Source organism: Python bivittatus, unplaced genomic scaffold, assembly GCF_059951505.1.
Source record: "Python bivittatus isolate LINGU-HERP-01145 unplaced genomic scaffold, Pbiv_v1 ctg000480_np1212, whole genome shotgun sequence".
NCBI classification, from domain to species: domain Eukaryota; kingdom Metazoa; phylum Chordata; class Lepidosauria; order Squamata; family Pythonidae; genus Python; species Python bivittatus.
In genome coordinates, this window is record NW_028277075.1 from 58,149,926 (window position 1) to 58,164,423 (window position 14,498).

Sequence of the window (14,498 nt, forward strand, 5' to 3'; positions counted from 1 at the left end):
CTTAGTTCTCAACCTGCTTTTAGATTCTCTCTCCATATTCCATGAAGGCTATTGAATCTTTCTTAAGCTTGTTGAATGACTTACTGAAATGGTATTTAATGTCTTTATGGATGTCTTATTTTTTAAGGCAGATTTGTGTTGGGGTTTTGGATGGTATAATTATTAAAAAGTGAGAATTGGAGCTCCTTTGTTCTGCTTGTCATCCAAAAGAAACAGCATTTTAGGATATGTCCTGCATTACATTTTGCAACACCAGCCTTCTGTTAGATGCCTAGATAGTGTCTAGATAAGGAATGGCAGAGCAATCTTTTAATGAGGAGGGGAATCTCTTTAAAGAGGCATTTATGGGTGGTTTGCGTTATGCCTATATAGAAACTCTAAACAGGTATGATCTTATTAAAGAAAATCTTAACAAAATAAGTTGATTTTCTTTTCAGTCTTGAAAAGAAAAACTTAAGTATTGTAATGTAAGTTACCCCAGTTTTCTCAGAATTCATTAATTGGTAGGTTCATTAAAATCCATTGACTTTAATATGGTTTATCCAAGTTGTTTTTAAGTACTACATAAGAAAGCATACATTCTAGGGTGTGCACCTGTGTGTGTGTGTGTGTGTGTGTGTTACTTTGGTTACAGCAATTTCCTCAAAACTAATGCCCTTCAAATGTGGTGGGGCTATTATATATCTAGAAGGTGAAGAAGCCACACTATAGCATTTGTACTGCTTTTACTATGATTTACATAGTAATATATTTTTGCATAATAGTTCCAGCTGACCCGACCAATAACATTTCATATTGTTTACTACTGTAGTTCTTCTCAGCACCAGTCTATCATATCTATTCACTGTCTTGCATAAAATAAAATGGGATTCCTGCCCTCCATACCTAATGCTACATGACCACTTGAATTAGTTTAACACCATGATACTGTGTAGTAGACAAATTTGTATCTGACCCAAAAGGGATCCCTAATTTATTGTTCACTTAATGCTTATGCATACCTTCTGTGCTACTGTAGGTATTCTTTCCATCTTGGGTGCTCTTCTGTAGCACCCACAGCCCTTCCAAGATTTGCTTTCAAAATTTGATGGTGCAGTAAACCTTAGATAAGTATTAAGATCTGACTTGGAGGCTATTCTTTAGAAAGAATAGAGGGGAGGTAGTTGGAAGCTTGTGGTCAGAGGGAGTGAACAAATGGGAACATGGTCATTTTTGAGGAAGTGAGAGCATAGATCTGATCAATTGTGAATAAGAATTGTCTGGCTAATTGGATGAGGTTATGTGCTTTCTCTGGCTGAATTGGGTATGTTGGCTTGCTAATTGAGCAATGATCTGAGAAGAGTTTACAGCTACAGTTAACTCACTGATCACGTGACTAGTACTGGGGAGAATCTATTGCTCAGTGGCAGCAAGCACTCGACATGAGGTTGAGGAGAGGCATTGGGGAGCCATAACCAGAGCCAGCAAAAGGAGGTCAAAAAGGAACAGGATATAACAGCTAGTCTTAGCTTGATAATAATCTTAGCTGTAGCATAATCAACAGGTTTAGGATGCCACTCCTTGACAAAAGAGAAAAGCTATTTCCCCTTTAAATTGGAAAACGGCGGGTGGGGGGGGAGCCCCAAACCTTGCTGCTTCTATTTGCTACATACTGATTAATTCACTTGAAATTAGAGGACTTGCTGGAAATCTTGTATTACTTGAACATGCTTCCTAAGAAATCATATTAATTGGCTCTTTAAGAGGCTTGTTCTTTGGGATTATCATTCCTAGTCAAGGTTGCTTCAAGAAAATTCTGACAAAAGTGCAGCTTTGTCAGGAAGTTAAAAGGGGAAGAGTAAACTACTTCGAGAGACTAAGCATCAGGGCAAAATTAGTACTGTCTGAGGGAAGTATGAGCTCCAACTCATACTGTATGGGCTATCTTCTAAGGTAAACAATTCCTAAAGAGAAAGAAAACCAAATATTACTAATAATTGGTATGATGAAAGAAGGGAAGCAAGGGTTACCAGTTATTGCAAGTATCTGACTATTAGACATAAGTTGTGAGTTTCTGCTTGGTGCAATGAGCTCCTGACTCTGTTTCCTTGAAATCAAGGTAGCTACATTGCAGAAGCAGGATCTGATAGTTTAGTCTGACATCCAGAATGACAACTGCTTTCAGGTAGAAAGTCCTGGGGAAGGAGGGCATATTGAGGATGAGTCAAATGTTCCCAGAAAAGGGTCCAGTCTTTGAGTGAGGAGCCCACATCATCTTGAACCACAGATATTCCTCCAGGGGGGCAGAGATCCTTTGGTTGTGATCTTTAGAAATGCTGAGAAAAAAAATTGTGATAGGCATCTGAATCTTATGAATTGGTTGCCTGGGGCAAAAGTTGCATTCTTCATGCATCATCTAGATAAGGTACTAACAGTTCTGTTGAAGAAGCAGCATTCATGGTCCACATTAGCACCAGTGACATGAGGAAATGTAGCTGACCAGTCCTGGAAGCCAAATTTCAGAGGGTGCCAGGTAGCAATTGAAGCCCAGGACTGTCAAGCTAGCATTCTTAGAAATGTTACCTCTTCCATGTACAGGACCCTTAATGGATTGATGAGGCAGCATTGCTGGGAGAATGGGTTTAGATTTTTTAGGTACCTGAGAACTCTCTGAGACAGTCAAATATATACAAGAGAAACAGGCTCCTTTTAAACCAAAATGGAACCAGGCTGCTGATGCATACCCTTAAAAATGTGACTAAGCAGTTTTTAAACTGATCCCAGGGAGAAGCTGACAGGAGTTAGGCAACATCTGATTCAGAAGAATGTGGATGTTGCAGCAAATACTCTTAAGAGAATAGGACCAATGAGGGAAATGGATTAATGGATAAAATGATGACCAACAAGATTTTTAAAAGGATGTCATGAATAGGTATAGACTTTCTCAGGGAGGCAATTGGAACAACTAAATGAACTGAGGTAATGAAAAGATATTCTAGCATATCTTGAGAAACTACACAGTTAAAAATCAAATGGTCTTGGTGACATCTAACTGAATATTTTTGTGATCTCTTAGCAAAAACACTGGAAGGTAGCCAGCATGACACTGATTTTTAAAAGCAGAAGTTATGCAAAATCCAGAAAATTACAGGCTGGCCATCTTAATGTCTGTTCTGAGTGGATTTGTAGAAAGGATAGTAAATGTATAGAGCAACAAGCCATGTTGAAAGAAAATCAGTATGGATTCTGCAAGGGTAAATCCTGTCCACCAATCTTCTAGAGTGTTTTGTTAACTGGTTAAAAACCATAAACAGAATAGTAATAAATACTCAGCTTTCTCAATGGAGGGAAATATGAAGTAGAGTCCTCCAAGAATCCTAGTTGGGATCCGTAATTTTTAAGTTGTTCCTAAATGATCTTGATATGGGGTAAGCAGGGAGCTAGGCAAATTTGTGGATTATATCAAATTATTCAGGATGGTGAAAACTCATTTATGAAGAGCTCCAGAAGAATCTCTTAGATGGACAAACAGTCAACCAAACAGAAAATGGAGTTCAGTTGAAGTGGGTGTAAAATGATGTACACTGGGGGAAATCAACTTTACTATTATTTTGGGGTCATACTGAATAGCTTAATGAAGGTGCTTGGCAGCTACAAAAAAGGCAAATGTCATGCTAGGAATCATTAAGAAAGGGATTGAAAATAAACTCACTGACGCAGTAATGCCCTTATACATTCAATTCTGGAATACTGTACAGTTCTGGTCACAACATTTGAAAAAAATATACTAGAGCTGCAAAAAGTAAAAAAAGGAAAACAAAATATTTAGTAATCAAACACCTGCCTTATGAGACCAAGCTAGAACATTTAGTACTTAGAAAAAAAGGCAAGTTAAGAGGGGACATGATTGAGGTATATAAAACCCTGCATGGCAAGGAGAATATGGGCCCTCTCTGAAATCACTAGGGATGAGCCAATGAAACCAATAAGAAGGAGAATACTTCACACAGTATATAAGTATCCTGTGGAATTTATTACAGCAAGATGTGGTGATGGTCACTAACTTGAATGACTTTGGAATGGAGAAATCAATGGAGGAAAAGACTCAGTCACCAATTTATCTCTGAATCAAGGATAGCATGCCTCAAAATACCAGTTTCAAGGAACCAATGATGGGAAAGGTGTAGCCTTCCATCATCTGCTTGTCAGCATCCCAGAAACATCTGGGCTGATGAGAAACAAAATGCTGGGCTAGGAGGGGGCTTGACCTAATTCAGAAGACTCTACTTACATTCTCAGCCTTCCTGGAAGGGCAATTTAATAGAACATAAGAGGTGACATTTTAATATGGTGGCATCCAGATCTTGGAACTTCCCTACAGGGAAGTGTGCAAAGGGTCTACAAGTTTTAAAGCAAGTTTCAACAAATGTTCATGTTCAGTTGCTTTTTCCTTGCTAAACCATGGTTTAAAATTGAAGAACACTTACACTTTTCGTAAATTATGCTGCTGCTGTACATATTCATAACTGGCCAACCTTAAAAAAACAATCTGCTATGCTTTCAATTTTAAATGGTACTTTAGAAAACTATTAGGAGCCACCTAATAGCTGGGATACCTGATCAAACTGTCATTTTAGCAATATGATATGTCTATATGTCAAGGTCTATTTCTTAAATGTTCTCTTTGTGCAATCCTGTTTGGAGTGTCCTGATTCAGAAAAGGATTCATAAGGCTGGGAAGGGAGGGAGGAAGGGGGGGAGGGGGGATCTCTTCACAGAAATAATTGTGAAAACAGAAAAGCAATTATCAGGGAGATTAGGAGCCTGATTTTTTCCTGTCAAAATCGTTTTCATGTGTTGTTAGGGCTGTGCTTTTATATAGTAGAGCAGTCATGTGTGTCCTGTCCAGCTATGGTATGAAATGCCACAATATGCTTAGACTTCTCAACATTCTTAATATAAGAGGAAAAATCAATTAAAAAGGAAAAATAAAAGGAGTCTAACAGTCAAGGGAAAACATGTTCTGTTGCATTTCATTATGGGGGGAAAAAAATCTCTATGGCCCCAGAAAATAGGATCTCATCAGGTGTTGCTAAGAAAGGAGGCTCAAAAGTTTATTTCAGAAAGCCCAATTTTTAGGCCAGCATCAAAGGCCACAGGTCCTTCTAAGGCTATGGTTAGGGAATTCACATCAAAGATCATGTGCATGTTAGTTCTCATGTCAAGGAGGGCTGCTGGTGGAAATCTCTTGTGGATTTACTACAGTCCCCTGAAGAGATTAAATTATGCACTGAAGCTGCCTCTATAACATGGAGACAAAGAGAATCAATGCCACGGCTGGGTTTCCTAATCAAAGCTTGGCATCATTATTTGCTTTGAGGCCTTATGAAGCATCGGGAGAAAAGTAGCAAGCAAGTGCTCAGCAAAGATAGAAAGGCCAGGAGATGTGTTTGGTTTGAAGAAAGCAATCTCCTTTTATCAAACTTTCCCCCGAAACTTCAAGCCTTTGCACGTGGCATCCGAAGAGGAGTCATATCCTTCTCCACAAGGTTGTTGGTACGTGTTTCACAATCATGACAAGGATATATTTGAAAGAATTAACCTGAATTAAGCTGAGGTAATAGTTTTTCTCTAAAGTATACCACTTTCAATTGTTAAAGAACAAAGGTTTGACAAACATTTAAAGTGTAGTACTTCCATTTAAACATATTGAAATACAGGCCAGAAACTCTTACCACCAAATTTAATATACAGGACCACTGTTCTGCATAACCATAATCTTCTGGGTATAACAAAGTTTTCAGCAATTTGAAGTTTTTATAAATTCTACAGATACTGGGTTTCAATATTTTAGCAATGTTTACCACACATTCCCATATTTTCCTTTCTTTCTCCTGGGAGTAAGCAAATAGGATTACTTCCAGATTAAATCTATATGATTTGCAGGGTGAGAGTTGTTTTCTTTCAACAGAATAATCTAGTCACACATATCCCCATTTCTCCATACAAGAATTTTGTCTCAAAACTGTCTGTACTGTACTGGTATTTAAGGACATCATTAATTGAAATGCCAATTAAAATTGGAAATCAAGAGTTCATTTTTTTTCCAATTCAATTTATGATTAGATATTAGATACTTCAGAAGTTAAACATGTTTTCTGTTAGGATCTGTGTCTCCACCTATGCATTCATGTGATTTGATGCAATATAATGGTTTACTTTAAATGCGAAACAAAGTTTTCTACTGCAGATGTGAAGTCTTTTGCTTGCCATAGCTGAAACAAGTCCTGGAAAAAGCATGTAAAGCATGCTTTAGTGAAGATCACAATGCCGTGAATTGCGATATATTTCTCAGGTACCTTTCTAAATGATTGTTCTGAAACACCATGCTAATGCAGCACAGAGTAGAACAAAGTTCTCTCTCAAAGCATTATGTGACATTTTTATTTATTCCACAGGTCAAAAGGTTTCTTTCCCTTCCCCAGACCATGATTCTGCTGTAATGCCTTCATTTTTCCTCCTTCTCAGACTTACCTGTAGTTTAAAACATTCAAAGTGTGGTTCTGGCACAGAATACCTCAACAGGCTGTATTAAAAATGCCCTTTAAAAATTCCAAGGCTTTGAACTAAAAGAAATATCTCAAGAAGTTTTCATGGAAAGTTCATTGCAGTTGGTTCAATTCAGCCACACTTAGATGCACCTTTTCAAATAATAGAAAAAAGTGTAAAGAGGTCAGACCCAATCAATACACTTGTTCAAACAGAATTCCAGTCACTGTGATGTATGTACATTTTGTGCTCTTCCTTTGTACTGAACACTCTGAAGAAAGGTTACTTTTGCTCGTAGGCAGTAAAAGAGTGCGTCTTTTGAATGCACCTCACCAATAGCAAGGTTGATCAGGCAAAAGCACACCACAATTTTTCTGTGCCTTCTCTGGGCTTCTGATAACTGTGTAATTCACATGCACACGTGTCATTTGCAAATGCTTTAAAAGACAGAAAGACAGAAGTCAAGGATACTCAAGCCTCAAAAACATGTTTTCCTGATCTCTGAAGCTGCGCTTCTCTCTCAAGGGTAGCAACATTAATGCATATATAGGAAGCCATTTCTATGAGCTGTTGTTTATTCTGAAACTAGTATAGCTCATTACCCCTTTTAAAAAATCTTTCTCAGGACAGAAAGCTGTGTTAGACACAGGGGGTAACTCATTTGCCGTAAACGGCCTGACAGTGATTAAAGTCATGAATTAGTTTTCAGTCCTAAAGGGAATGTTAACAGTATACATCAAGTAAAAGTATACTTCATTGTTGCTAATAAATGGGGATAAGCAGCACCACATTCACAGTGCACCTTAATCTGAACCCAGGTTATATTCAGCTAGGAAAACACTACTGAACGTACCTGCAAATGGGGAAACTCAGATTGGGGATGGTAGTGAACATTTACCAGAAACATTTAATACACTCTGTTCTTCTGGCCCAGCCTAACAGCTGGGAGGATGAGAGTTAGGATTAATAAGAAAAATAGTTACAACATTGGTGTATATTTCTGAATCCTGTGGAACTTTTCCTAACCCAAAACCCTTGAGATAAATTGATGTTTGCACAAATTAAGCAAAAGCTACATCCAAGACAGATTTACTGTACTCAGAAGTTTTAATATACTGTCACATTACACTGCCATTAAGAAGTGCAATGTCTATAATATAAGGAATCAGTTGTCAGCTGGACATATTTGCCAAGAAACTCAGCAACTTACATAAGTTCTATGTTACGGCTATAGGAGATGTGGAGTAAAGTCCTATGGAAGGAAGGCAGAGAAAAACTGTGATGTAATTCATTGTGGATCTGAGAACCAGGGACAATATTTTGACAGTAAAAAACAAATGCAACTCATTTGGCGCCAAACTCTGAGGAACAAAGGATGGAAGTCCAAAGGCAGATCAAGTATAATGTTAATAGTTTAATATGTACATATATTTTGTCTTCAAATTGTTACATTTCATTTAAATTAAATTTTTCTTGCAAAATATGTCAACATTTTAATAAAGGAAAAAAGAGTATCATTTTGACAAAATGTTACGTGCTTGACACTGGCAGTATTCAATTAAAATATATTGTATTTTCTAAATACATTTATCAAGAATAGTTTCTAAATATAGTCAAAATAGAATACAAGTTTAAAAAATAATTTTCAACATAGTTACCATTTGATAAGAGACCTAAGTCAGGTAGAAATTGTATCTCTTGAATGAATGAAGGAAAGGAAAATAGAAACGAACGTTTCTCTTTGTGTAATTTTTCAGCTGCTTGAATAAGTATGTCCAATTACATTTCTTGACCAATCTTAAGGGAGAGAATTAGCAATGCAGGCTTGTATTTGCTTGTGTTAATATGTCAACACAAGCAAATAATAAGTCTAAGGGAAAAGTTAACACTATCATTCTTATGAATTTTTCTTTGAGAGACAATTTTGCTGTAAAAAAAACTATCTATGCTATCACTTGGGATAGGTGAATTTTGTCCAAAATAAACCTGGACGACACTCACTGACTTTTACAAGTGTCAAAACAAGATAATACTACTTCATTCAGACCTGGTTTAAATTTAATAGCATCTTCCTCAGATGGAACTGTATATGCCTCTCAAAGTATTAACTTTGCCCATTTATTATTGGATATTTGAATTTTCCACATTTGTTTTAATAATTCCACTCCAGTCTGAAACAAATAATTAGGGACTCGTTTCTACAAATAAATACATAATAGGTATGGTCTGTAATAGAGAAAGTGTTTTGTTCGTGTGAATACTTTCCTGGAAACATGTTTTCATTGAATGGCAGCCGCAAGGCAACAACACAAAGAGGTTTTTAAAGTACTTCAAACTCTCAAAATTAGTTTGCTGCGTCGTGTGCTCCTGTCAAAGAACAAAATCAAATCAAAGACAACATGCAGCTCTGCAAATCTTATTGTGAGAAGCCAGCACAGAAGTGATATCCTGAGGTATTTTTTTCCGCACAGTAATTCCTCACATATTACACTCCCTCTACATTGATACAACTCATTAAAACTCAAGGATACCATTAATGGCTATGATCATAAGGATGTATGGAAAATCATGAACACAGACTTTGCTACCTGCGAAATTCTGTTCTCCATACACAAATGTGGTTTTTCACAGTAGATTTTAGGAATTTACTTAATCTGTCAGTTTTTGCATTATACTAAACAATGTATCAACCAGTTGAAAAACTACATGTTTCATCTTTTATATAAAAGACTCCGCCAATTTTACTTTTGCCCCATTTAAAACTTTGAACAATTGCACATTGATAGTAGCTACCAGTATGGATCTCTGCATCATTTACAGCACAGCTAGGTGTGGTGTGGAGTTTTCCTCATAAAGATAGTCCAAGGACAGAGGCTTACATGTAGAAATAATGATGTTATAGGTCCGTTTTAAGGCAACAACATCTATTACACATAGGCAACCTGTGGCTGCTAGAAAACTACAATGTAATTTTGTGGTGAATATCCATATTTGCACCAACTCGCTAATTTCAATCCATACCTCATCGCGCAGACTGTGTTGGACCACAGGTAGTTGGGGAAAATAATTCTTGTATGGCCTATTATCACCAGGATTGCTATATAGGGGTGAAATTAACTTTCACTCCCAAATCGACTCAATTTGCATTGTTAACAGCAAGGAAATATTCTAGCATTTGGCAGCTGTTTCTCTACCATGACAAAGTGGTGGGAGGCTTTTATCTCATCTCCCTCTGTGATCTTCCCCACAATGCAATGGAGGAAAGAAAGAGTTTAAAACTTTTTCATGTCCCTAGAGTAATCTTAGTAAAGCTGCTTTTTGCCTGCTGATATTACTGGCAGGAATAGAGCACATCAGATCACAGTTGAGGAGCAGGATTAAATCCTTCCCCCCTTAAGAGTGAGATGTATGGGGGAAAGGGTGAGTGTGTCACTGCCCCATCACTTAGCATAGGCCCAAAGAGTCTTCCAGAGGCCAATCTTGTCTCCAACCCAAATGTGAGCCCACCTTGGCTTAAATCATAAATATTCCAAATGATTAGGATTTTTTAAATATATATTTAGTATAATAGAATACTGTAATAGAAAGCTGCAATTCATTGACAATTTAGTGCTTGTGTGTGGGGGCTCACTTCTGCAGTCAGTATGAACGAAATACTAGACAGCTGCCAGCCCACATTTTGAATATCACACACAAGCCTTCAAGTTAAAAAAAAAAATCATTAGCTGCTTTTATTAGCCTGCTTTTTGCCCAGGGCCCAAGAAGAGATATTGTACTTCAAATTTTAGCAGTCTGGGCCAAGAGCTCAATCAGCATAGTAAATTATAAATAGTGGACAATAAATCATTTTTTGCTGCTGCTGCAAACACTGATTATAAAGAAAATACATATTTGAGTAAAATGATAAATCAATCGTTGTATTGGTCACTTTAAATATTTCATTTTAAAGTGGGTGATCTAACCCCGCTTTGGATGCAGGACCCTTAGATAGAGCACTTCCTAGAGGGATCGATAAAGAACAGCCTTCTTCTGAACATGCACAGAGATGGACACTGCAGTCCTTTTTTCCAAAAAATGAGATTTTGTGCGTAACTTATGTCCTCCATGTGACAAATGTGATGAACGTGTGAAGCTTGAGTAACAGATCCAGACATATGTATCTTAGGCTCCCGCTCTAACAAACGGGAAAAGTGCTAGAGGAGAAATTGCATACCAGTTGCATTTACATTGGAATAGGGACTGGACTGCATCTTATATATTTCATTGCCCAGACTCAAAGTTGATACAAAAAAATGGATTTGCTTTTACAACAGGTGGACAGTGTTGTTAGATTAGTGCCGTCACGTATTCACAGGAAAGAGGTCTATAATTATTCACAATTATAATAGGCTTACAATTTATTTATTAAAATGGGTCCATCTTTTGCAAGTTTTATATCTGGGTTTGGTATTTGTATGAGATCCAGAATGATTGAAATGTTGATTGCTTCAATAAAATTGCATCTGATTGTTAAACAGTGGTTACAAAGCCATTATCCACTCTAAAAATATATATTAAAACTCACTGTATATCTGTGTAATGGTATAATGGTTTTCAAAAATTTCCTTTCTAAAAACAAAAATCCAAAGGAAATAATATGCATCTTCGTAGTATGCACCCAAACTTTTAAACATATGCAGCCCTTGGGTTTAACAACGAATCTAATACATATTCTGTTTCTAAAAATTCATTGTCATTTAGTCCAGCACACTAAACCTGTGAAATCGATGAACATCAGCAGGACCTGAATACGCCTGACCACGTGGTGAATTATGGCCACTGCACACATTTTATATAGTAAATTAAAAGTTCTGTTAATTTATCTGGTTTCTTTTCTTATACAAAGTTGTTCTTTTTTTTTTGTACAAACATTCTCTGTATTTATTTCTAAAACATGTTCAAATGAGAACAATTATGATAGAAGGCTAACATGGGGTTGCCTCTTCCTTCATCCTGGTTGCATCTGTTCATTAGATGATTGTTACTGGCACATTCCAGGAATCACTGTTCAGTTACTGCTTTGGCTAGCATAAAGAAAAACAGAATGCAGTTAGATATCATTGAAACAACTTTACTAAAAAGTGTGCATTTTTCAATAGCTATTAATAACTAGTAGTGCATATTTTGGACAGTGAATAGAAGAGGCTTAGGATGGGGCAAGCAGATTAGATCACCATACTGTTACTTGGTTGTAAAGTTCACTGCTTCCCCTCTTCAACTTTTTTACATACCTGATATGTTACAGACGCTCCCCCGGAAAACCCAAGAAACAAAACAATCTTAATCAAAAAAGAAATCTCCCAAGCATGTGCAGTTCACTCAATTATATCATAGCATTATCATGAATAAAACACAATATGCATCCGATATTCTAATGCAAAACACACACTGACTTGGGAATAAGCATCATTTTCTTTTAAAAAAAAGACAATATATTTTAAACACAGAATAACCTTATGAAACTATGTACAAACTTGGTTCACTGTCAGGGCAACCCCCCCCCCCAAGTGTGGCAGGATTTGTTTCTGTGAGTATGATTGCCATAACTATTCTTCAGTTTATGACTTACGAGAGGGAAATGAAGGCTCTTATTTCTGCTATCAAGTATAATATCTATTGTATTATTTAACATTTATTTTACATATTGACATATGTAATATTTAGTTAAATGTTATTTAATATTTTAGGTTTTTACAGTTTCCATGAGAGATGGCTTGCGGCAATTCCCATTTTTATGGAGTAATCTTCAGTAGGCGGGTACTGCTACCGCAAAACCGCCTCTACGCATTTCACCTTAAAATAACATCATGATAGGGAAGTCAAAACCACCTGCAATCTCAAAGCAGTTCTTGACAATTTCTGTAAGTTTAAAGGTACCTTGTAAGAGTTTTTATTTTTCTTAATTGAAGGAGTAAAGAATCTTTAGGTCACTAAAGTTTGCATGCAGTCATTACATTTACAGAGAGCTCCAACAATAGCAAAGCACATCATTAATGGCAAAACAGGCAGCAAGAGCAGTTAGTTCTTACTTTCAAGGTGTTTAGACAAATGTGTAGTGAAATCCATTGCTTAAGGGGAGTGGCTGAGGTACAGAAGGTGAGGGTGCTTTAGATGGGTAAGTCAATTGAGGAGCTAGAAGGGATCATACAAAGGAATTAGGCACCACAATTCTACTTCGTGTTTTTCTCTCTCACACACAGATATCTATATACAGCTTAATGGGCTTGACTACAAGATAGCAGGGCCAGTTGTAGTACAAATCGACATGTACTTTCTGTACTAAGAAAATAGTACAGAATAGTCCTACAATACGAAAAACTACCAAGCCATTTTTATTTTATTTGTTGTGCCTGCTTCAAAAAGGAAGCAATGAACCAGAATCTGCCATGGATATTAATTTGAAGTGCTGATTTACTTTTTGAGAAGGCTTTTGCAACAACCAATTTTTAATATAATATTAAAAAAAATCAAAGGAATCAGAGAGTATTTAATGACATCATAAAATAAATGTTGACAACTTGTGATTTTGTATTGTAACTCACAACAGAATTGAAACTGCAATTGAAATCAATTAATAAAATAGAAAATCAACTGGGCAGGCTATCGATAATACTGGCCCTGCTATATACAATGAACATATTGTACTGTATTAGTAACATTTTGAAAAATTAAAGTACAAAGGAAGCACCATTTAGCAATGACAACTTCACCTGCTATTTCTGTATATACCATTAGTTTCCAAGATGAAAAACTTAAGCTAAACATATCAAGCTCTAGGAGGATTGAAGTGACTAAATTTTTAAAAATAATTTGCCAAGTCCAAGCCAATGACCAGTTCTAAATCTTGGAACAGTGCAATCAGTCAAATTTCAATGTTTTATTTTTATGAGTTTTTCAGCATTCTGACTGAAAAGCCTGAATGTGTGAACAGAAAAATAGATGAGATGTTGTGCAAGATATAATGATAAAACAAAGGTCTCAGGGCAAAGAGAACTCAAGTAACTGTCTTCCGATGCATTGTTGATTCTTTTGGAAATAGCCCCACTGAAGGCAGAGGTAAGTAAAGCACCCCTCTACTCAGCCAAGGATTGCCTTCAGTATGAAGACAATCCACTAAGCACAGCAGTTCACAGAGCAGTAAGAGGAATAAACTGCTGACTAATATTCCGTCTTCAAACTTCTACCTAATATTTTGTTCAAATTGGAATCTCTACCATATTGACATCTGCAGATCTTTCTAAATTTTTGGACTTTAAAAATGTTCATTTAATCTTAATATATGATGTAGCAATGGCAGACTTGGTGTACAGAAAATTTTGTGTGGCATAGTATCATCTTTCCTACTCAGATAGGAGAAAACTATGCTCAGCACTAACTACTGATTAGTTCAACACATTCATTGAAATTCAAATCCAGCGGTTCAGGTCCACAATGGAAGCCATCCAGTTAGGACGTCTAAACATAACATAAAAAGTCATGTCTTAGGATTGGCCCTGGCGCCTACAGTAGCCCAGAAGAAAGCTATAAACGCACATTAGGTAGCAGTGTAACTAAGACAATGCATTGTCACAGCCATCGCTTTATAAAAAGAGCAATATACCTGCCACCTCTTTGCTCCGCTGAGAGGCTTCAGAAGCCAGTGCGTATGAGATGGTAATTATGCGTTCTTGCTCATGTAGTTGTGAATCTAAATTAGAAGAGTTGTACTTGTCCTGACTTGGGGGCTGCAGGTTGTGCATACTAGGGTAAACATGAAAAGAAAAGAAGAAAATAAATACTGCTGCACTTAGGCACATGAGGTACTCTTTGTCGCCACCACTTTCCAGTACATGCTCATCATGGAAAGAAAAAGACTTCAGGATTATCCTGCAATTAGGAATCTGGGGACGTATAATAATTCCGTTTTTAAAATGCATTTACATAATTAGTGT

General features: G+C 36.7%; 1 protein-coding gene across 7 annotated transcripts in view; it reads right to left on the reverse strand.

Moving 5' to 3' along the window:
- Positions 1 to 7,922: 7,922 nt before the first annotated feature.
- Positions 7,923 to 14,498, reverse strand: part of PLEKHA7 (pleckstrin homology domain containing A7) — a 157,313-nt gene continuing 150,737 nt past the window's right edge. For 5 of the 7 annotated variants that reach the window (XM_088146009.1, XM_088146003.1, XM_088146007.1 and 2 more), the window contains 2 exons: positions 14,168 to 14,307; positions 11,598 to 12,699 (listed from right to left, as the gene is read on the reverse strand). In XM_088146009.1, the coding sequence (XP_088002135.1) occupies positions 12,608 to 12,699; positions 14,168 to 14,307 (232 nt within the window). In that variant the 3' untranslated portion in view covers positions 11,598 to 12,607. The other 2 variants (XM_088146002.1, XM_088146010.1) reach the window with 1 other exon arrangement.